Source organism: Bombina bombina, chromosome 5 (assembly GCF_027579735.1).
Source record: "Bombina bombina isolate aBomBom1 chromosome 5, aBomBom1.pri, whole genome shotgun sequence".
NCBI lineage: Eukaryota > Metazoa > Chordata > Amphibia > Anura > Bombinatoridae > Bombina > Bombina bombina.
In genome coordinates, this window is record NC_069503.1 from 1,082,124,087 (window position 1) to 1,082,146,042 (window position 21,956).

General features: G+C 37.8%; 1 protein-coding gene across 2 annotated transcripts in view; it reads left to right on the forward strand.

The window, feature by feature from the left end:
• EFR3A (EFR3 homolog A) overlaps positions 1-21,956 on the forward strand; it is a 619,646-nt gene that overhangs the window by 501,065 nt on the left and 96,625 nt on the right. For both annotated transcript variants that reach the window (XM_053715365.1, XM_053715366.1), the window contains one exon: positions 13,320-13,451. In XM_053715365.1, coding sequence (XP_053571340.1) covers positions 13,320-13,451 — 132 coding nt within the window. The remainder of the gene's footprint in view (positions 1-13,319; positions 13,452-21,956) is intronic.

The window sequence follows — 21,956 nt, forward strand, 5'->3', positions numbered from 1 at the left end:
AGTTTTAGGTGCCCTTCTATCTGTAATCAGAGAGCAGGGTATTGCAGTGTTTCCTTATTTGGATAATATATTGGTACTAACTCAATCCTTTTCATTTAGAGAATTTCACACAAAACAATTTGTGTTGTTTCTTCAAAGACATGTTTGGAGGATAAATTTACTAAAGAGTTTCTTGATTTCTCAGACAAAGGTCACCTTTTTAAGTTTCCAGATAGATTCAGTGTCCATGACGCTATGCCTTACAGAACAGAGACGTTTGGGAATGGTTTCAGCTTGTCTAAACCTTCAGTCTCTTATAATGCCCTTCAGTGGCTATGTGCATGGAAGTTTTAGGTCTCATGATTGCAGCATGGGACGCAATCCTTTTTGCTTGTTTTCATATGAGACCTCTACAGCTTTGCATGTTGCACCAATGGTGCAGGGATTCTACTCAGATATCACAACTAATATACTTAAATCCCATCACTCAACTTTTTCTGACTTGGTGGTTAAACCAGCACCTTATTGTTCAAGAGGCCTATTTTGTTCTTCCTACCTGGACTGTGATCACAACAGAAGTCTCACAGGTTGGGGAGCTGTCTGGGGGTCTCTGACAGCACAAGGAGTTTGGAATCCTCGAGAGACGAGGTTACTAATCAATATTAGAACTCCGTTCTATTTTCAGAGCTCTTCAGGCTTGGCCTCTATTAAAGAGAGAACCGTATATTTGGTTTCAGACAGACAATGTCACAACAGTGGCATATGTCAATCATCAATGGGGGACTCGCAGCCCCCTAGCAATGAAAGAAGTCTCTCTAATACTTTATTGGGCTGAATCCAACTCTTGTCTAATAACTGATTCATATACCAGGTGTAGACTATTTGGAAGCGGATTATCTCAGCCATCAGATTCTACATCCGGGGAGTGGTTTCTCCATCCAGATGTGTTCTATCAGATTGTGCAGATGTGGGGTCTTCCAGACATAGATCTGATGGCCTTTCGTCTAAACAAGAAACTTCCCAGATACCTCTCCAGGTCCAGGGATCCTCAGGCGGAATTGATGAATGCTCTAGCAGTTCCATGGTTTTACCAACCTGCTTACATTTTTTCACCTCTGGGAGTGATCTCAAAGATTATTATGGAACAATCTTATGTGTTTCTGATAGCACCATCATCGCCTCACAGGTTCTGGTATGCGGACCTTGTCCAAATGTCCAGTTGCCAACCTTGGTCACTTCCTCTAAGACCAGACCTTCTGTCTCAAGGCTCGTTATTCCATCTGGATCTCAAATCTCTAAATTTGAAGGCATGGAAATTAAAGCGCTTAGTCCTTAGTCATAGAGGTTTCTCTAAATCTGTGATTAACACTATGATACAGGCTCGTAAGCTTGTTTCAAGGAAGATATATCACATGGTTTGGAAAACCTATATTTCATGGTGTTGCACTCATGATTATTCTTGGCATTCTTTTAGAATTCTTAGGATTCTACAGTTTCTTCAGGAAGGTTTGTCTGCCAATACTTTGAAAGGACAAATCTCTGCTCTTTCTGTTTTATTTTACAGAAAGATTGCTAATCTTAGTGATGTTAACTGTTTTGTACAGACTTTGACTCGTATCAAACCGTTATTAAATCTATCTCTCCTCCTTGCAGTCTAAATTTGGTATTAAATACTTTGCAGGCTCCTCTTTTTGAGCCTATTTATTCTTTGGACATTAAACTACTTTCTTGGAAAGTGTTATTTCTCTTGGCTATCTCTTCTGTTAGAAGAGTTTCTGAATTGTTTGCTCTCTCTTGCAAGTCTCCTTATCTGATTTTCCATCAAGATAAAGCTGTTTTGCGGTCTTCGTTAAATTTTTTCCTAAAATTGGGAATTTCAATAGGGAAATTATTTTTCCTTCCTTGTGTCCTAATTCTAAGAATACTCTTGAAAGGTCTTTACATTCTTTGGATGAGTTTAGAGCTTTGAAATTTTATGTTGAGGCTACTAAAGATTTCAGAAAGACTTCTAGTCTATTTGTTATTTTTTTTTTTTTAGTTCCAGAAAAGGTCAGAAAGCCTCTGCTATTTCTTTGGCATTTTGGTTGAAACTTCTAAATCGCAAAGCTTATTTAGAGGCAGAGCAGTCAGAGAATTACATCTCATTCTACAAGATCTTGGGCTTTCAAGAATGAAGTTTCAGTTGATCAAATCTGCAAAGCAGCCACTTGGTCTTCTTTGCATACATTTACTAAATTTTACCATTTTGATGTTTTTGCTTCTTCGGAAGCAGCTTTTGGTAGAAAGGTTCTTCAGGCAGCTGTCTCAGTTTGATTGTAGTGCCTTTGATTTATGTTTTTTGAATTTTTAAGAAAACTCAGCGGGAATAGCTGTTTCTCCAACATTGGTGTGTCCGGTCCACGGCTTCATCCTTACTTGTGGGATATTCTCTTCCCCTACAGGAAATGGCAAAGAGAGCACCCAGCAAGAGCTGTCCATATAGCTCCCCCTCTGGATCCGCCCCCCAGTCATTCTCTTTGCTGCTCTGAACAGGTAGCATCTCCACGGGGATGGTAAAGAGTATGTGGTGTTGTAGTTTTTTTTTATTCTTCTATCAAGAGTTTGTTATTTTAAAATAGTGCCGGTTTGTGAACTTCAGTTGGGGGGAACAGTTTGCAGACTTTTCTGCTCAAGGTATGATCAGTCATATTTCTAACAAGACATGCTAATGGTAGAAGACTGTCATTTTTCCCTTAAGGGGTAAGTAAGCCATTTTCTCAGACTCATAACAGATTAAGGCTTACAAATGGGATATACACTGGTTGACACTATTGTGGGCTAAATCGATTGTTTTATTTCATATTTTAATGGCATTTAGAGTGTTTTGTGCACTTAAAAGCACTTTGGGAACGTTTTTTATCGCCTGGCATTGAGTTAGACGGCTATTTCAGTCAGGAAGGCCCCTTCACTCTGGTATGCAGAGGAAGGAGGCCCCATTTTCACGCCTCAATTGCGCAGTTTACTTTCATGGCAGTGCATGCAGCTTCATGTGAGGGGTCCTGTGGCATCCTAAATCGGACTCTGGAAGGTATATTTCATTTCTGAATAACTCTCAGGGAAGGTAAAAAGCCACAGCAAGGCTGTGGCTGTGATTGTAGTGTACTAAAATTGTCTAATTGAACAAATAGCTCCGGTTTGCTCATTTTAAGGGTTAAAGTCTTGAAACTTGGTGTGCAATACTTTCAGGGCATTAGGACTCTGGGGTAAAAATTTTGTAAAAATCGGACATTGTCTTCATTGTTTTTCAATATATCAGAAATAAAGTGTGCCTGTTTATTATGTAAATGGACAGTAACGCTTTTCTTTAAAAACGCTTTTATTGCATTATTAGCCTGCCAAATTCTGTCTAACATGTCTATACCTTCAGATGGCTTATGTTCTGTGTGTATGAAAGCCAAGGGGGTTCCCCCAATTAATGTTTGTGCAAATTGTGTCATAGCGTCCAAACAAAGTATGGACAGTACTGCCACATTGAATAAGATTGCCCAAGATGATTCTTCTAATGAAGGTAGTGGGGATAGTTCCTCATCCTCTCCATCTGTGTTAACACCAGTTTTGCCCGCGCAGGCGATACCTAGTACATCTAGCGTGCCAATACTTGTTACTATGCAACAGTTAACAGCAGTAATGGATAATTCAATAGCAAATCTGTTATCCAAACTGCCATCCTACCCTAGAAAGCGCGACAGCTCAGTTTTAAATACAGAAGATGAGCAGGTTGGCGCTGAGGACAATTTATCAGTTATACCCTCACATCAATCTGAATTGGCAGTGAGGGAGGGCCTGTCTGAGGGGGAAATTTCTGATTCAGGAAAAGTTTCTCAGCAGGCAGACACTGATGTTGTAAAATTTAAATTTAAGTTAGAACATCTCCGCGCCCTGCTTAAGGAGGTCCTAACTACTCTTGATGACTGTGATTCTTTGGTAATTCCAGAGAAATTGTGCAAGATGGACAAATTCTTAGAGGTCCCAGTGCACGCTGATGCCTTTCCGATACCCAAACTGGGAGGCGGATTATTTGAGTCGTCGGACTTTTCATCCGGGGGAGTGGGAACTCCACCCGGAGGTTTTTGCCCAGTTAACTCAACTATGGGGCATTCCAGATATGGATCTGATGGCGTCTCGCCAGAACGCAAAGGTTCTTCGATACTGGTCCAGATCCAGGGATCCCAAGGCGACACTGGTGGATGCATTAGTGGCGCCTTGGTCGTTCAACCTAGCTTATGTATTTCCACCGTTTCCTCTCCTTCCCAGGCTTGTAGCCAGGATCAAACAGGAGCAGGCCTCGGTGATTCTAATAGCCCCTGCGTGGCCACGCAGGACTTGGTATGCAGACCTGGTGAATATGTCATCGGCTCCACCATGGAAGCTACCTTTGAGGCAGGATCTTCTAGTACAAGGTCCGTTCGAACATCCAAATCTAGTCTCTCTCCAACTGACTGCTTGGAAATTGAACGCTTGATTCTATCTAAGCGTGGGTTTTCAGATACAGTCATAGATACTCTGGTTCAAGCCAGAAAACCTGTAACTAGGAAGATTTACCATAAGATATGGCAAAAATATATCCGTTGGTGTGAATCCAAGGGATTCCCTTGGAGTAAAATGAAAATTCCTAGGATACTTTCCTTTCTCCAAGAAGGTCTGGACAAAGGTTTGTCAGCTAGTTCCTTAAAAGGACAGATATCTGCTCTGTCTGTTTTGTTACACAAACGTCTGGCAGCAGTGCCAGATGTACAGGCGTTTGTACAGGCGTTAGTTAGAATCAAGCCTGTTTACAGACCCATGACTCCTCCTTGGAGTCTAAATTTAGTTCTTTCAGTTCTTCAGGGGGTTCCGTTTGAACCCATGCATTCCATAGATATTAAGTTACTATCTTGGAAAGTTCTGTTTTTGGTTGCTATTTCTTCTGCTAGAAGAGTTTCTGAAATATCTGCTTTGCAGTGTACTTCTCGCTATCTGGTATTCCATACAGATAAGGTAGTTTTACGTACCAAGCCTGGTTTTCTTCTAAAGGTCGTTTCCAACAGGAATATTAACCAGGAAATTGTTGTTCCTTCTCTGTGTCCGAATCCAGTTTCAAAGAAGGAACGCTTGTTACACAATCTAGATGTGGTCCGTGCTTTAAAGTTCTTTTTAGAAGCAACAAAGGATTTCAGACAGACATCATCTTTGTTTGTTGTGTATTCTGGTAAGAGGAGAGGGCAGAAAGCTACTGCTACCTCTCTTTCTTTTTGGCTGAAAAGCATCATCCGATTGGCTTATGAGACTGCCGGACGGCAGCCTCCTGAACGAATTACAGCTCATTCTACTAGAGCTGTGGCTTCCACATGGGCTTTCAAGAACGAGGCTTCTGTTGATCAGATCTGTAAGGCAGCGACTTGGTTTTCTCTGCATACTTTTGCCAAATTTTACAAATTCGATACTTATGCTTCTTTGGAGGCTATTTTTGGGAGAAAGGTTTTGCAATCTGTGGTGCCTTCCATTTAGGTAACCTGGTTTTCTCCCTCCCTTCATCCGTGTCCTAAAGCTTTGGTATTGGTTCCCACAAGTAAGGATGAAGCCGTGGACCGGACACACCAATGTTGGAGAAAACAGAATTTATGTTTACCTGATAAATTTCTTTCTCCAACGGTGTGTCCGGTCCACGGCCCGCCCTGGTTTTTAACCAGGTTTGAAAAATGTCTTTCTTTATACACTACAGTCACCACGGCACCCTATAGTTTCTCCTTTTTCTCCTAACCGTCAGTCGAATGACTGGGGGGCGGAGCCAGAGGGGGAGCTATATGGACAGCTCTTGCTGGGTGCTCTCTTTGCCATTTTCTGTAGGGGAAGAGAATATCCCACAAGTAAGGATGAAGCCGTGGACCGGACACACCGTTGGAGAAAGAAATTTATCAGGTAAACATAAATTCTGTTTTTTATTTTATCCCTCCCTCTCTAGTGACTCGTGGACTTCCACATCTTGGGTATTATATCCCATATGTCACTAGCTCATGGACTCTTGCCATCTATATGAAAGAAAACATAATTTATGTAAAAACTTACCTGATAAATTTCTTTCTTGGTGGCAAAAGTCCATGAGACCCACCCAGTTTTGTTGGGGTTATGATTTTTTTATATAAAGCACTTTATATATCCTGTTCCTCTTTTTTTATGCTTTTACTCCTTTTACACCTCACTAACTTGGCTATACGTTAAACTGAGGTATGCATGAGGTGGGAGGTGTATTTATAGGCATTTGAGGTTTTCGGAAACTTTGCTTCCTGGTAGGAATGTATATCCCATACGTGTGTTGTCTAGATTATATAGTGACTGGCGCCTGAGTATGTATACGAGCTACACTATAAAAAAGACCCCCTTACTGGGTCCTAAAAAAGAGATTCCAAACAAATGCATTATAGGAGCGCCAAAAGGCTTAGGTATACAACAGGTATAAAATTAAAAATTGTAATACATCCCAATAGGATGCTAATTATCGATAGTTAATCCAATAGGTAAATTCTCATACATATACATAAATGGTTACTACCAACCATGAGGGTTAGATAGAAGGGGGAGAAACAAGACCAAATGGATCTTGGTAAAGTGGTTCAGAGACTAATCGAGTATAAAAAGATTAAATATACTTAATAGTTAAAATAAGCAATAGTGTTACCATAGTTTAGAAACAGAAAAAGTAAATATAAGATATAATAGAGATACAACAAATGCAATAAAAAATCTGGTTACAGACAAGACGATTAAGATGGATAAGTGTAAATGACCTTGGATTACAATATAATTAAAATATCAGATTACAGTGTAATAATGTGAAAAAAATCAAATAGCCATCAAGAAATATAAATATCTCTAAATCAATACTGGTATGATTGGTCATTGCAAAGGACCAGCTATCGAAACATTTAAAACTATGGTCTGCAATGACATTAGAAAATTGAAATCAGGAAATCAGTATAAAAAGAATCTCGGCAAGAAACAACTTAACACCATATCGAAACTCGAATACAATAAAGATATTGTCATTAAAGCAGCCGACAAAGGTGGTGGGATAGTGATATTAAATAAAATGGATTACCTCAAAGAATCCAAAAGGATCCTCAAGGACACAGAGACCTACGAAATCTTGAGATCCGATCCAACGGGTGAATATAAGAGAACACTTGATAACATACTCCTAGAAACCAGTGTTCTACTATTTGCCAAAAATTCATAAAAGATTGGACAACCCACTAGGGAGACCAATCATATCGATATAGACTCTTTGTCCAGCAATCTATCGTAGTATATAGATAAAAATCTGCAGACATATGTCAGAGCTTTACCATCTTTTCTAAGGGACTCCAGCAAGGTCCTAAACTTATTGAAGAATATAGAGTGGGATGACAGTTATATAATGGTTGCCAGTGATGTGACATCACTGTATACCTGTATCCCACATAAAGAGGGCCTAGAGTCTGTGGAATACTATCTAGATAAGGATATGAATATGCCTCAGGCACAAAAGACATTCATACTTAAAGACATAGACTATATATTAAGACATAATTATTTCTATTGTGAGAAAGTGTTCTATCGTCAAATATGTGGTACAGCTATGGGGACCAGGTTCACGCCTAGCTATGACAATTTATACATAGTCAGATGGGAAACAATATTCTGGGACTCTTGCCCAACTTGTACGGACCTGATCCTGTATAAGAGATATATTGACGATTTGCTTATGGTTTGTAAAGGCAGTCTTGAAGACCTAAGACACACATTAGAGGTCATGAGCCTTAATCAAATGATCCTTAAATTTTCCCACCATTCCAGCAAAGAACACATTACTTTCCTAGATTTGGATATTTGGGTGAAAAATGGAAAGATTGAGACATCAACCTTTTTCAAGGAGGTGGACTGTAATAACAATATACATCAGACCAGCTGCCATCACAGAAAGTGGATTTCCAACATCCCCAAGGGACAACTCATGCAAATTAAGAAGAAGTGTTCCAGTAAAGAAATGTAGCATGAGCAGTCTTTGGTACTTAAGGCTAGATTTCTGGAGAGAGGTTATGATGAAACTTTCATAGATAAAACCATCTCTGAGATAAGTAGTATAGAAAGGAATACCCTCCTAACTTATAAATCAAAATCAGCCACGAATATGGATGATCACTCAATATAGTGAAAAAAAAAACTATTGAAGATATAATAAAGTGACATTGGCACCTTCTTAGGGATGATGATATTATAGGTGAGCATCTTACAGAACAACCCCAGTTCATCTATAGGAAAGCTAATAATTTAAAATCAATCTTAGCTCCTAGTGTCCCCAAAAGTAATAAATCCATAAACTCTATGGGAATAATGTGTAAGAAGCTATATGGCTTCTTTCCGTGTCATCTTTGTGAAGCATGTACACACGGAAGAAAATCTGAGACATTTAAATCCAAGGTCTCTAATGAGATATTTAATATCAAGCAAACAATTAGGTGCACAGATCAGTTTATCTACCTCATTGAATGTGGGTGTGGCCTGCAATATGTGGGACAGACCACACGGAAACTAAAGATAGGATCCGAGAGCACCTATTACAGATTAAGTGGAAGAAAGTCGACTTGCCAATTTACAAACACTTTAAGGAAGTACATGGAGGGAGTGACAAAAGTTTCAAATATATGGGGATAAGTAAATTGTCTAAAGATTGAAGAGGAGGTGATATGGAACTAAGAATGCTTAGGACCGAATCTAACTGGATTTTCAATCTAGATTGCATTCACCCTAAGGGATTAAATGCAAATTTTTGAAATGGTCCATCTATTCTGTGATTCACCCTCTCTCTTTCCCAACACTTCCTGTTTTTTGATTAATATAATTTAACAAGAACCTATCCCCTAGTATTAGGATAACTGAGTAGACAGAACATGTATTATCATACTAGCCTATCCCTCTGTTAAACATATACTTTCCATCTAAGTTTGGTTCTTATAGTATATTATATGGATGCTCTAGTCTATAATTTGTATTTGTGTATTTTTGATACATCCTTGCATCAATATAAGTCCTGGAGAATATTGAGCTTAAAATCCATAAGTTTTAACTAGTTCTAACAACTAATATATATTTTCTTAGCAATATATAAAGTAATATAGTATATCCTTGTAAGGTCTAATATCTCATTTAGATTTTTAGATTTTTTACTTTTTTAACATTATTTATTTCCATTTGTATTTTAGATACATTTATTATTTAGTTTAAGATTCTTTCTGGCCTCCGATATCATTTAATGGCAAGGTAATAACCCCCTTCTCCATAACGGCGGAATCTAGTATATTAGTCTAGATAATTTCCACATGCCCACTACAAATATGGCTTCCGAAAACCATTACAGCCGGAAATAGTTTAACCGGAAGTAACGTATAAACCGGATATGGCATCATTTGGCACAAACCAGAAGTGACGTGAGATTTTGCCGCAAGAGCGGCCCGAGTTATGATTTTTTGGCGCCATTCACACAGGCCAATCTCTCCATCTGATTGGATTACCTACTGTATATAAGATTGGATAATACAGGACAGGAAAGTAAGGGGTTAATGTAGCACTCACTCTCACTCAATATTTAGTAATAAGGTTTAAAAACATTCATACTTTAATGTTAAATGGTTAAAACCAGGATAAACATCCCTGATAATCAATTTAAACTACCCACAACCACCTATTTAACAAACGTTAAAAGAATAATGGCCACCTATCACTCCTCTGTTTTCTGGCCGATAGGAAACATCGGCATCAGGTGGCTGGAGTGAAAGGATGGCCAGTTTAGAAAGTGCTGTACAAACGCGTTTCGGCTATATATTAGCCTTTCTCAATGTTACACATTCATTGTTCAAACGAGTCCTGTATTATCCAATCTTGTTATCTTTAAGGGGCAGCACCGGAATTATATATTATTCCTATCTCACCAACATTTACAGTGTAGTGCCAGTTTTTTCTTTTTGGTTCTTACTGTATATAAGGTCAGTAAACCTTGAGCCTCACTATGTCTTGAAAAAGGCCCTATCTAATGGCTGAAATGCGTAGACGGAATTCTAAAGCAGGATTTGTGAGGCTCAATATTATTCCAGGACCACTATATTTGGGTGAGTTTATTTACCAATAGATTCAACCCCAAATACAATTTGTATATCGCTTGTTTGTTTCTCTTTCTTTAGGCAATTGAAATTTTGGTGCGCAGGATTCATATTTTTTGGGACTATCTATATTTTTATTTGGACACCAGAAGTATATTGTAATTTGAATCATTTAGATTTTGTAACACTCTTCTAATTTGGATAGACTTTGCATCACTATTGGATTATATTCACGTTTTAACGTTTTTTTTAATCTGTTTGGGGTTTCCTAATTAGGACCCAACTGGCTACTCTACGAAATCACTTGTTATATTTTTTACACTAGGTCTGCTGATCGCACATTGTTTCTATTTTTGTAACATTTTGTTTCTTCCTGTGTTTTGGAATTTACACTGATATATTGACACAATTTTATTGGCATTATTTGTACACTGGCCATTTTTTTCCACCATACACACCCATCCCCCAATCATACCGGTATTGATTTAGAGATATTTATATTCCTTGATGGCTATTTGATTTTTTTTCACATTATTACACTGTAATCTGATATTTTAATTATATTGTAATCCAAGGTCATTTACACTTATCCATCTTAATCGTCTTGTCTGTAACCAGATTTTTTATTGCATTTGTTGTATCTCTATTATATCTTATATTGACTTTTTCGGTTTTTATACTATTGTAACACTATTGCTTATTTTATCTATTAAATATATCTTTTTATACTCGATTAGTCTCTGAACCACTTTACCAAGATCAATTTGGTCTTGTTTCTCCCCCTTATATCTAACCCTCATGGTTGGTAGTAATCATTTATGTATATGTATGAGAATTTACCTATTGGCTTAACTATCGATAATTAGCATCCTATTGGGATGTATTACATTTTTTAATTTTATACCTGTTGTATACCTAAGCCTTTTGGCGCTCCTATACCACATTTGTTTATATCCCATACGTCACTAGCTCATGGACTCTTGCCACCATGAAAGAAATAAATTTATCAGGAAAGTTCTTACATAAATTATGTTATTTCCCTCTCCTTCAACTTCCCCATGTACTTCCTTTAGAATGTAGGCTCACGGGTCCACCTGTCCTCTTGATCATTTTATGTAAAGATGTTTTACAGCTTACAGTGACTCAAGGGCAGGACCCTCTACCCTTATGTATATGTAAATGTGTTCTGATTATTGTACTCCATAACTATATACTTATGAATTTATGTAAATGTCTGTTATAATTGTACTCCATAACTGTATACTTAAAGGGACCCTGAACCCAAATTTTTTCTTTCGCGATTCAGATAGAGCATGACATTTTAAGCAACTTTCTAATTTACTCCTATTATCAAATTGTCTTCATTCTCTTGGTATCTTTATTTGAAATGCAAGAATGTAAGTTTAGATGCCGGCCCATTTTTGATGAACAACCTGGGTTGTCCTTGCTGATTGGTGGATAAATTCATCCACCAATAAAAAAGTGCTGTCCAGAGTATTGAACCAAGTCAAAAGCTTAGATGCCTTCTTTTTCAAATAAAGTTAGGAAGAGAATAAAGAAAAATTGATAATAGGAGTAAATTAGAAAGTTGCTTAAAATTGCATGCTCTATCTGAATCACGAAAGAAAAAAAAAATGGATTCAGTATTCCTTTAATGTTAGTGCTGTGTAATATGTTGGCCCTTCATAAATAAACAATAATAATAATAATAATCCTCAACAGCCCCCCCACTTCCCTTAAACTAAGACATTCTAGTACAAAAATGTTATGCTCTAGTTTTGTAGAGCATGCCATTTTTGCACTATTGACACTGCATCTTTGTTTTTAAACCCCTTTGTGGGTTAAACACATAGTTAAAGTCACTTCGGTGCACAGAAAATGTCTGGTCCCGATCAGGAAACATTCCATGAACCAGTCGGCAGAGGCAGTCGTATGATCTCAGCCAGTCACCAGCTGTTTCCCTCAGCAGCTGCAGTCCTTTCGGATTTTATCTTTGTGGGGGTTAAATACATAGAGTTGCAGCATCAGCATTGCAGGAATTTCATGCAATTTTTTTCACTGGAATCTCCCTGTAATGTAAATGACAATTTATATAAAATAAAAAAAATCCTCATGTTTATTCTTGGTTTTCCTCTGTCATCTTTTTATTTGTGTCCCTTTCTTTGCCCCACTCAACCGTTTCCACTCTAATTTTCCTTTTCTCTTTCTTCCCATGACTTCCTGCACCACCCCCCTCCTTTGTCTTTGCCCCCCCCCATTTCCTTCTCAGTCTTGCAAATTTTCTTTCACTCTCATAGTCTTATATCAGCACAATTCAGTAAATGGCCTCTGGCCACTAGAGATGGTAGAAACGCTTTTCAAAAATATGAGAGAGTGGATTCCTCCCCTGTATATACATCTACCAATGCCATTTGGTTCAGTTCCAATTTTGCCTATTAGGAGTAAGGTAGGCTCATGTAGGGGTCTGCTCCAACTAAAGTGCTTCTTTTAGACAGTAAAAAAGTAACATTCTAATGACTGCAAGGGACACCTATCCCCTTAACCACTGTAGGGCCCCCCACTTGTGACTTTGTACCCCTTTATATTTGGAAGGAGTATCCAATGGATTTATGGACTGTGACTGATTCTCTAAAAATATATATTGATGGTTACACTCACTCATTTAGCTCAGGTTAGTGTTAAGGATTCTCAAGCTGCCTACCTGCTCTGTTTGTGGGTTACTGTACCCTGTCCATGTCTTCTGTGGAATGAACCTTGGCATCCCTACGTCTTTGGTAAAAGGCCAAGTACCCAACAGTAGTGGTATAATTTTCCTTCATTAATTCACTTTAGCAATATGTTAAACAGAGCAGTTTTTTTTCTCCTCCTACAAAAAACTTGTGGTGCTTGAGCACATGTCCTGGTCATCTATGATGCATTTGTTTATGAGTTCTGTAAGCTTTGTTAAAGTTCTTAAACACTTTACATATAGTCCACATTTTAACTTATTACGCAGCAGTTAAAAAAACCTAAATGTGATATATGGATTCTAAACTACTTAAAACTGATTTTTTACATATCATTTCTCATCGAATGTTATATCGTATGACTGGATACATCACTTATCTCGCATTACACTCTATGGAACTCTATCCTTTAATGTTATTCTGTAGTATTGTTTATGTCCTTAGTCTTTTGTTTTCTCACCAGGATATGGCTATTACCAATGAAGACAACCTTCCAATGTTTAACCGCTGTAGCATAATGGCCCTTGTAGCAGCTTATCTCAACTTCCTCAGTCAGATGATTGCTGTTCCTGCATTTTGCCAGCATGTCAGCAAGGTATTGTGCAATTTTAGCAACAAAAAAAAACATGATTCAAAAGAAACCGTTAAAAAACTGATACACTGATGTCTTAGCATGAATGGAATATTATTTAAATACATATTCTGAGCAAGGAGGAGATGCAGACAGAAATAAATGTTGATAGCAAATAGCTACAAATTGCTGATAATAACCATCTAATGTTTAATAGAATATTCTTTCATTTACAACACAGGTACCAAATGATTGTTGACCAATTAATGAAAGTAAATAGCTATAGTTTAATGCAAAATGCCAGAAGTGAAACAACATTTAACTAGTCTTACCTCAGGGTTTCTTCTTCTAAATGAGATCTAACAATGTCTAGTATTTTGATGGTTTTGGTTTTCTAATTGTACCAGCTTTCTAAAAATATGCAAGTGAAATTTCTTCACAATAAAAATCCAATCCATATGTAAAGCTATTAAAGGGACACAAAACCCTTTTTTTTTCATTATTCAGGTAGAGCAGGCAATTTTAAGCAACTTTTTAATTGACTCCTATTATATTTTTTTCTTTGCTCTCCTGCTATCTTTATTTGAAAAAGCATAGACCCATTTCTTTCATGTAATTAGCAAGAGTCCATGAGCTAGTGACGTATGGGATATACATTCCTACCAGGAGGGGCAAAGTTTCCCAAACCTTAAAATGCCTATAAATACACCCCTCACCACACCCACAATTTAGTTTTACAAACTTTGCCTCCGATGGAGGTGGTGAAGTAAGTTTGTGCTAGATTCTACGTTGATATGCGCTCCGCAGCAAGTTGGAGCCCGGTTTTCCTCTCAGCGTGCAGTGAATGTCAGAGGGATGTGAGGAGAGTATTGCCTATTTGAATGCAGTGATCTCCTTCTACGGGGTCTATTTCATAGGTTCTCTGTTATCGGTCGTAGAGATTCATCTCTTACCTCCCTTTTCAGATCGACGATATACTCTTATATATACCATTACCTCTGCTGATTCTCATTTCAGTACTGGTTTGGCTTTCTACAAACATGTAGATGAGTGTCCTGGGGTAAGTAAATCTTATTTTCTGTGACACTCTAAGCTATGGTTGGGCACTTTGTTTATAAAGTTCTAAATATATGTATTCAAACATTTATTTGCCTTGACTCAGAATGTTCAACTTTCCTTATTTTTCAGACAGTCAGTTTCATATTTGGGATAATGCATTTGAATTAATCATTTTTTCTTACCTTCAAAAATTTGACTCTTTTTTCCCTGTGGGCTGTTAGGCTCGCGGGGGCTGAAAATGCTTCATTTTATTGCGTCATTCTTGGCGCAGACTTTTTTGGCGCAAAAATTCTTTTCCGTTTCCGGCGTCATACGTGTCGCCGGAAGTTGCGTCATTTTTTGACGTTATTTTGCGCCAAAAATGTCGGCGTTCCGGATGTGGCGTCATTTTTGGCGCCAAAAGCATTTAGGCGCCAAATAATGTGGGCGTCTGATTTGGCGCTAAAAAATATGGGCGTCGCTTTTGTCTCCACATTATTTTAGTCTCATTTTTTCATTGCTTTCTGGTTGCTAGAAGCTTGTTCTTTGGCATTTTTTCCCATTCCTGAAACTGTCATTTAAGGAATTTGATCAATTTTGCTTTATATGTTGTTTTTTTGTCTTACATATTTCAAGATGTCTCACATTTCATCTGAGTCAGAAGATACTACAGGAAAATCGCTGTCTAGTGCTGGAGCTACCAAGCTAAGTGTATCTGCTATAATTTTTGGTATCTGTTTCTCCATCTGTTGTTTGTATTGCATGTCATGACAAACTTATTAATGCAGATAAAATTTCCTTTAGTACTGTTACATTACCTGTTGCTGTTCCGTCAACATCTAATTTTCAGAGTGTTCCTGATAAACATAAGAGATTTTATTTTTTTAAATCCATTAAGAAGGCTATGTCTGTTATTTCTCCTTCTAGTTTACATAAGTCTTTTAAAACTTCTCTTTTTTCAGATGAATTTTTAAATGAACATCATCATTCTGATACTGATAAATCTTTGTATTTGTTCAAGATGGAATTTATTCGTTCTTTATTTAAAGAAGTATTAATTGCATTAGAAATAGAGGATTCTGGTCCTCTTGATACTAAATCTAAACGTTTAAATAAGGTTTTTAAATCTCCTGTAGTTATTCCAGAAGTGTTTAATCTCCCTGATGCTATTTCTGAAGTAATTTCCAGGGAATGGAATAATTTGGGTAATTCTTTTACTCCTTCTAAACGTTTAAGCAATTATATCCTGTGCCATCTGACAGATTAGAGTTTTTTTGGGACAAAATCCCTAAGGTTATGGGGCTGTCTCTACTCCTGCTAAATGTACTACTATTCCTACGGCAGATAGTACTTTATTTAAGGGAAATTGAATCCTTTCTAAGAAAAGCTTACTTATGTTCAGGTAATCTTCTTAGACCTGCTATATTTTTAGCGGATGTTGCTGCAGCTTCAACTTTTTGGTTAGAAGCTTTAGCGCAACAAGTAACAGATCATAATTTTATAGCATTATTATTATTCTATAACATGCTAATAATTTTATTGGTGATACCATCTTTTGATATCATTAGAGTTGATGTCAGGTATATGTCTCTAGCTATTTTAGCTAGAAAAGCTTTATGGATTAAACTTGGAATGCTGATATGTCTTCTAAGTCAACTTTGCTTTCCCTTTCTTTCCAGGGTATTTAATTATTATTTCAATTGTTTCTGGAAGGAAGGGAACTTTTTTACCAAAGGATAAGGTAAATTTAGGTCTAATCTTTTTTGTTCCTTTCCTCACAACAAGGAACAAAAGCCTGATCCTTCATCCTCAGGAGCGGTATCAGTTTGGAAACTATTTCCAGTTTGGAATATATCCAAGCCTTATAGAAATCTATAGCCAGCTCCTAAGTACCCATGAAGGTGCGGCCCTTATTCCAGCTCAGCTGGTATGGGGCAGATTACGTTTTCTTCAAAGAAATTTGGATCAATTCCGTTCTCAATCTCTGGTTTCAGAACATTGTTTCAGAAAGGTACAGAATTGGCTTCAGTTAAGGCCTCCTGCTAAGAGATTTTTTTCTTTCCCGTGTCCCAGTTAACACAGCAAAGGCTCAGCATTTCTGAAATGTGTTTCAGATCTAGAGTTGGTTGGAGTAATTATGCCAGTTCCAGTTCTGGAACAGGGGCTGGGGTTTTATTTTATCTCTTCATTGTACCAAGAAGGTCAATTCCTTCAGACCAGTTCCGGATCTATCAATATTGAATCGTTATGTAAGGATACCAACATTCAAGATGGTTACTGTAGGACTATCCTGTTTTTTGTTTAGCAAGGGCATTATATGTCTACAATAGATTTACAGGATGTGTATCTGCATATTCCGATTCATCCAGATCACTTTTAGTGTCTGAGATTCTCTTTTTAGACAAGCATTACCAGTTTTTTTGGCTCTACCGTTTGGCCTAGCCTCAGTTCCAAGAATTTTTTTCAAAGGTTCTCGGTGCCCTTCTTTCTGTAATCAGAGAACAGGGTTTTGGTATTTCCTTATTTGGACGATATCTTGGTATTTGCTCAGTCTTCTCATTTTCGAAGAATCTCATACGTATCGACTTGTGTTGTTTCTTCAAGTTCATGGTTGGAGGTTCAATTTACTAATCAGTTCATTGATTCCTCAGACAAGGGTAACCTTTTTAGGTTTCTAGATAGATTCAGTGTCTATGACTCTGTCCTTGTCAGACAAGAGAAGTTTAACATTGATATCAGCTTGTCAAAACCTTCAGTCACAATCATTCCCTTTGGTAGCCTTGTGCATGGAAATTTTAGGTCTTAGGACTGCCGCATCAGATGCGATCTCCTTTGCTCGTTTTCACATGCGACCTCTTCAGCTCTGTATGCTGAACCAATGGTGCAGGGATTACTCAAAGATATCTCAATTAATATCTTTAAACTGATTATACGACACTCTCTGACATGGTGGACAGATCACCATCGTTTAGTTCAGGGGGCTTCTTGTTCTTCCGACCTGGACTATAATCTCTTCAGATGCAAGTCTTACAGGTTGGGGAGCTGTGTGGGGGTATCTGACGGCACAAGGGGTTTGGGAATCTCAGGAGGTGAGATTTCCGATCAGTATTTTGGAACTCCGTGCAATTTTCAGAGCTTTTCAGTCTTGGCCTCTTCTGAAGAGAGAGTTGTTCATTTGTTTTCAGATAGACAATGTCACAACTGTGGCATACATCAATCATCAAGGAGGGACTCACAGTCCTCTGGTTATGAAAGAAGTATCTCGAATTTTGGTTTGGGCGGAATCCAGCTCCTGTCTAATCTCTGCGGTTCATATCCCAGGTATGGACAATTGGAAAGCGGATTATCTCAGTCGCCAAACGTTGCACCTGGGCGAATGGTCTCTTCACCCAGAGGTATTTCCTCAGATTGTTCAAATGTGGGAACTCCCAGAAATAGATCTGATGGCTTCTCATCTAAACAAGAAACTTCCCTGGTATCTGTCCGGATCCCGGGATCCTCGGGCGGAGGCAGTGGATGCATTATTTCTTCCTTACAAGTGTCATCCTGCCTATATCTTTCCGCCTCTAGTTCTTCTTCCAAGGGTATTCTCCAATATTCTAAAGGAATGCTCGTTTGTTCTGCTGGTAGCTCCAGCATGGCCTCACAGGTTTTGGTATGCGGATCTTGTCCGGATGGCCTCTTGCCAACCGTGGACTCTTCCGTTAAGACCAGTCTTTCTGTCTCAAAACCTTAATTTTAAGGTATGGAGTTTGAACGCTTGATTCTTAGTCAAAGAGGTTTCTCTGACTCTGTGATTGATACTATGTGACAGGCTCGTAAATCTGTATCTAGAGAGATATATTATAGAGTCTGGAAGACTTATATTTCTTAGTGTCTTTCTCATCTTTTTTCTTGGCATTCTTTTTGAATACCGAGAATTTTACAGTTTCTTCAGGATGGTTTAGATAAAGGTTTGTCCGCAAGTTCCTTGAAAGACAAATCTCTGCTCTTTCTGTTCTTTTTCACAGAAGGTTTGCTAATCTTCCTGATATTTATTGTTTTGTACAACCTTTGGTTCGTATAAAACCTGTCATTAAGTCAATTTCTCCTCCTTGGAGTTTGAATTTGGTTCTGGGGGCTCTTCAAGCTCTTCCTTTTGAACCCATGCATTCTTTGGTCATTATATTACTTTCTTGGAAAGTTTTGTTTCTTTTGGCCATCTCTTCTGCCAGAAGAGTCTCTGAATTATCTACTCTTTTTTGTGAGTCTCCTTTTCTGATTTTGCATCAGGATAAGGCGGTGCTGCGAACTTCTTTTGAATTTTTTACCTAAGGTTGTGAATTCTAACAACATTAGTAGAGAAATTGTGGTTCCTTCATTATGTCCTGATCCTATGAATTCTAAGGAGAAATCATTGCATTCTTTGGATGCTGTTAGAGCTTTGTAATATTATGTTGAAGCTACTAAGTCTTTCCGAAAGACTTCTAGTCTATTTGTCATCTTTTCCGGTTCTAGAAAAGGCCAGAAAGCTTCTGCCATTTCTTTGGCATCTTGGTTGAAATCTTTATTTCATCATGCCTATGTTGAGTCGGGTAACACTCCGCCTCAAAGGATTACAGCTCATTCTACTAGGTCAGTTTCTACTTCCTGGGCGTTTAGGAATGAAGCTTCGGTTGATCAGATTTGCAAAGCAGCAACTTGGTCCTCTTTGCATAATTTTACTAAATTCTACCATTTTGTTGTGTTTTCTTCTTTTGAAGCAGTTTTTGGTAGAAACGTACTTCAGGCAGTGTTTTCAGTTTGAATCTTCTGCTTATGTTTTTTCATTAAAATTTTATTCTGGGTGTGGATTATTTTCAGCAGGAATTGGCTGTCTTTATTTTATCCCTCCCTCTCTAGTGACTCTTGCGTGGAAAGATCCACATCTTGGGTAATCATTATCCCATACGTCACTAGCTCATGGACTCTTGCTAATTACATGAAAGAAAACATAATTTATGTAAGAACTTACCTGATAAATTCATTTCTTTCATATTAGCAAGAGTCCATGAGGCCCGCCCTTTTTTGTGGTGGTTTTGATTTTTTTGTATAAAGCACAATTATTCCAATTCCTTATTTTATATGCTTTCGCACTTTTTTCTTATCACCCCACTTCTTGGCTATTCGTTAAACTAAATTGTGGGTGTGGTGAGGGGTGTATTTATAGGCATTTTAAGGTTTGGGAAACTTTGCCCCTCCTGGTAGGAATGTATATCCCATACGTCACTAGCTCATGGACTCTTGCTAATATGAAAGAAATTAATTTATCAGGTAAGTTCTTACATAAATTATGTTTTTTGGTTCAACACCTGGGTAGCGCTTGCTTGATTGGTGGATACATTTACCCACCAATAAGCAGGCGCTACCAAGGTGCTGAACCAAAAATGGGCTGGCTCCTATGCTTACATTCCTGCTTTTTCAAATAAAGATAGCAAGATAACAAAGAAAATTGATAATAGGAGTAAATTAGAAAGTTGCTTAAAATTGCATGATCTGAATCATGAAAGAAAACATTTGGGTTTTGTATCCCTTTAATTAATTGGTAATCTAAAACAGATTTATTAATCTATTTACATTTGCCCAGCCCGGACATCTACCTTGGTAGCTTTTGGAATTTAAATTGACTTTAAAGTTAAAGGGCCATAATACCCAAATGTTTAAACACTTGAAAGTGATGCAGTACAGCTGTAAAAAGCTGACTAGAAAATATCTCCTGAACATCTCTATGTAAAAAAGAAAGATATTTTACCTCAAAAGTTTCTCAGTAGCCACCTCCCATTGTAAAGGATTTCTAAGCAGCATATTAGTATGTCTGTCCTGGGACAGCTTAGGGGATGAGCCTCATGCACTCTCATATTATTTCCCTATTCAGATTACTATGAAATCTCATGAGAGTTAAGTCAAATCTCATGAGATCACAGTAAAAGAGTTCATGACCTCAGCACTGCTGATGCTGATTGGCTGCTGTTCATTTCTTCATTTTTTATTTTTTTTTACCTGCAGCTAGGAGTTTTTTACACAGAACTTACTCTGCTGAGCAGAGGAAATTGTGAGGTAAAATATCTTCCTTTTTTACATAGAGATGCTCAGGTGATATTTTCCTGTCAGCTTTTTACAGTTATACTGCATCAGTTTTAAGTGATTTAGCATATGAGTATTATGTCCCTTTAATATTTTATTTTTTGCATTAGAAATGATTCTGTGCAAGCAAAATATATTTTATAAAGTATTTAAAACGTAATTCTGTTATAACAATATCTATTCTTTTGCACCTCCTCTGAACACACCTCTTGGAAAGCTTCTTCATGGTGCACAATCACTGTGCACCATGTACGTGTCTGGGGTCTGCTCAGCCTTTTCATTGTCCAAGGGTTTTTAGGATTCCCCAAACTGTTGCCACAAAGTTGGAAGCACCCAATTGTCTAAAATGTATCCTGATGACCCTTCACTGGAACTAAGGGGCCTGGCCCAAACCCTGACAAAAACAGACCATGATCTTTCCTCCAGCAAACTATTCAGTAGGCTTTATACCACTCCTGCCATTTGTCATTGTGAATGTTGATGTGAGGCTTGTGTACAGCTGTTTGGCTATGGAAACCCCATTACATGAAGCTCTCGATGCTCCGTCCTTGTGCTGATGTTGTTTCTAGAGGCAGTTTGGAAATCTTTATTAGTTATGCAACAGGTGATAAGCAACTTTGTTGTGCTTCAGCATTATTACCAGACTTTTTGCATTTGTGTTATTCGTGTTACAGCAAATGTTGAATAGAGCCGCTGGCAGCAACATTCAGCTCTTTTTGGCGTCGAATTTCTTCTTTTGAAAGTGCAACACACAAAGATCTAGATTTTCACTCAAAGAAATCCAGCTCTGAAAAGAAGAGCAGACTTTGGCTGCCATGTTTGGCATTTGTTGTAACACGAAATATTACTGCTTGCCTTACTTCAGTGGTTTAAATAGATGTTCCTGTACTGACTAAGCAAACTGCTGTCCCTGTTAACCAGTGATACCGAGGTATTGTACTTCCTATTAGTTTATAAAAACACTTTTACTTGACCTTTTTTATGCAAAAATATTTTAGCTATGTTTTAACTGCTGCTCCTTTCATATACATGGTAGGAACATTTTCAGTACAGTGTCTATTTATTACTGGACTTCGCATTATAGAATGCGCTTTTGCCACTGTTTTAAATAAAACTTTACTATACCAAGGGTAGAATGTATTAATCTAATGCTAAAGTTTGTTGTAATTCCATTTTTGAGTTGTCTGACTATAAATTATTTGAAAATGATCATTTAAGTTTCCTAAAAACTCAGTTATAGATTTCCATTTATGAAGCTACGGATACCGCTTCAGAGCCCATGAATTGCAGGCTCACAAGCAATGCTAGTATCTGGATAATTGACAAACCCTGCTCTCACACAATTGGTTGCATAAAAGCAGAACAGCCTCACAAGCAGTTGCTTGTGCA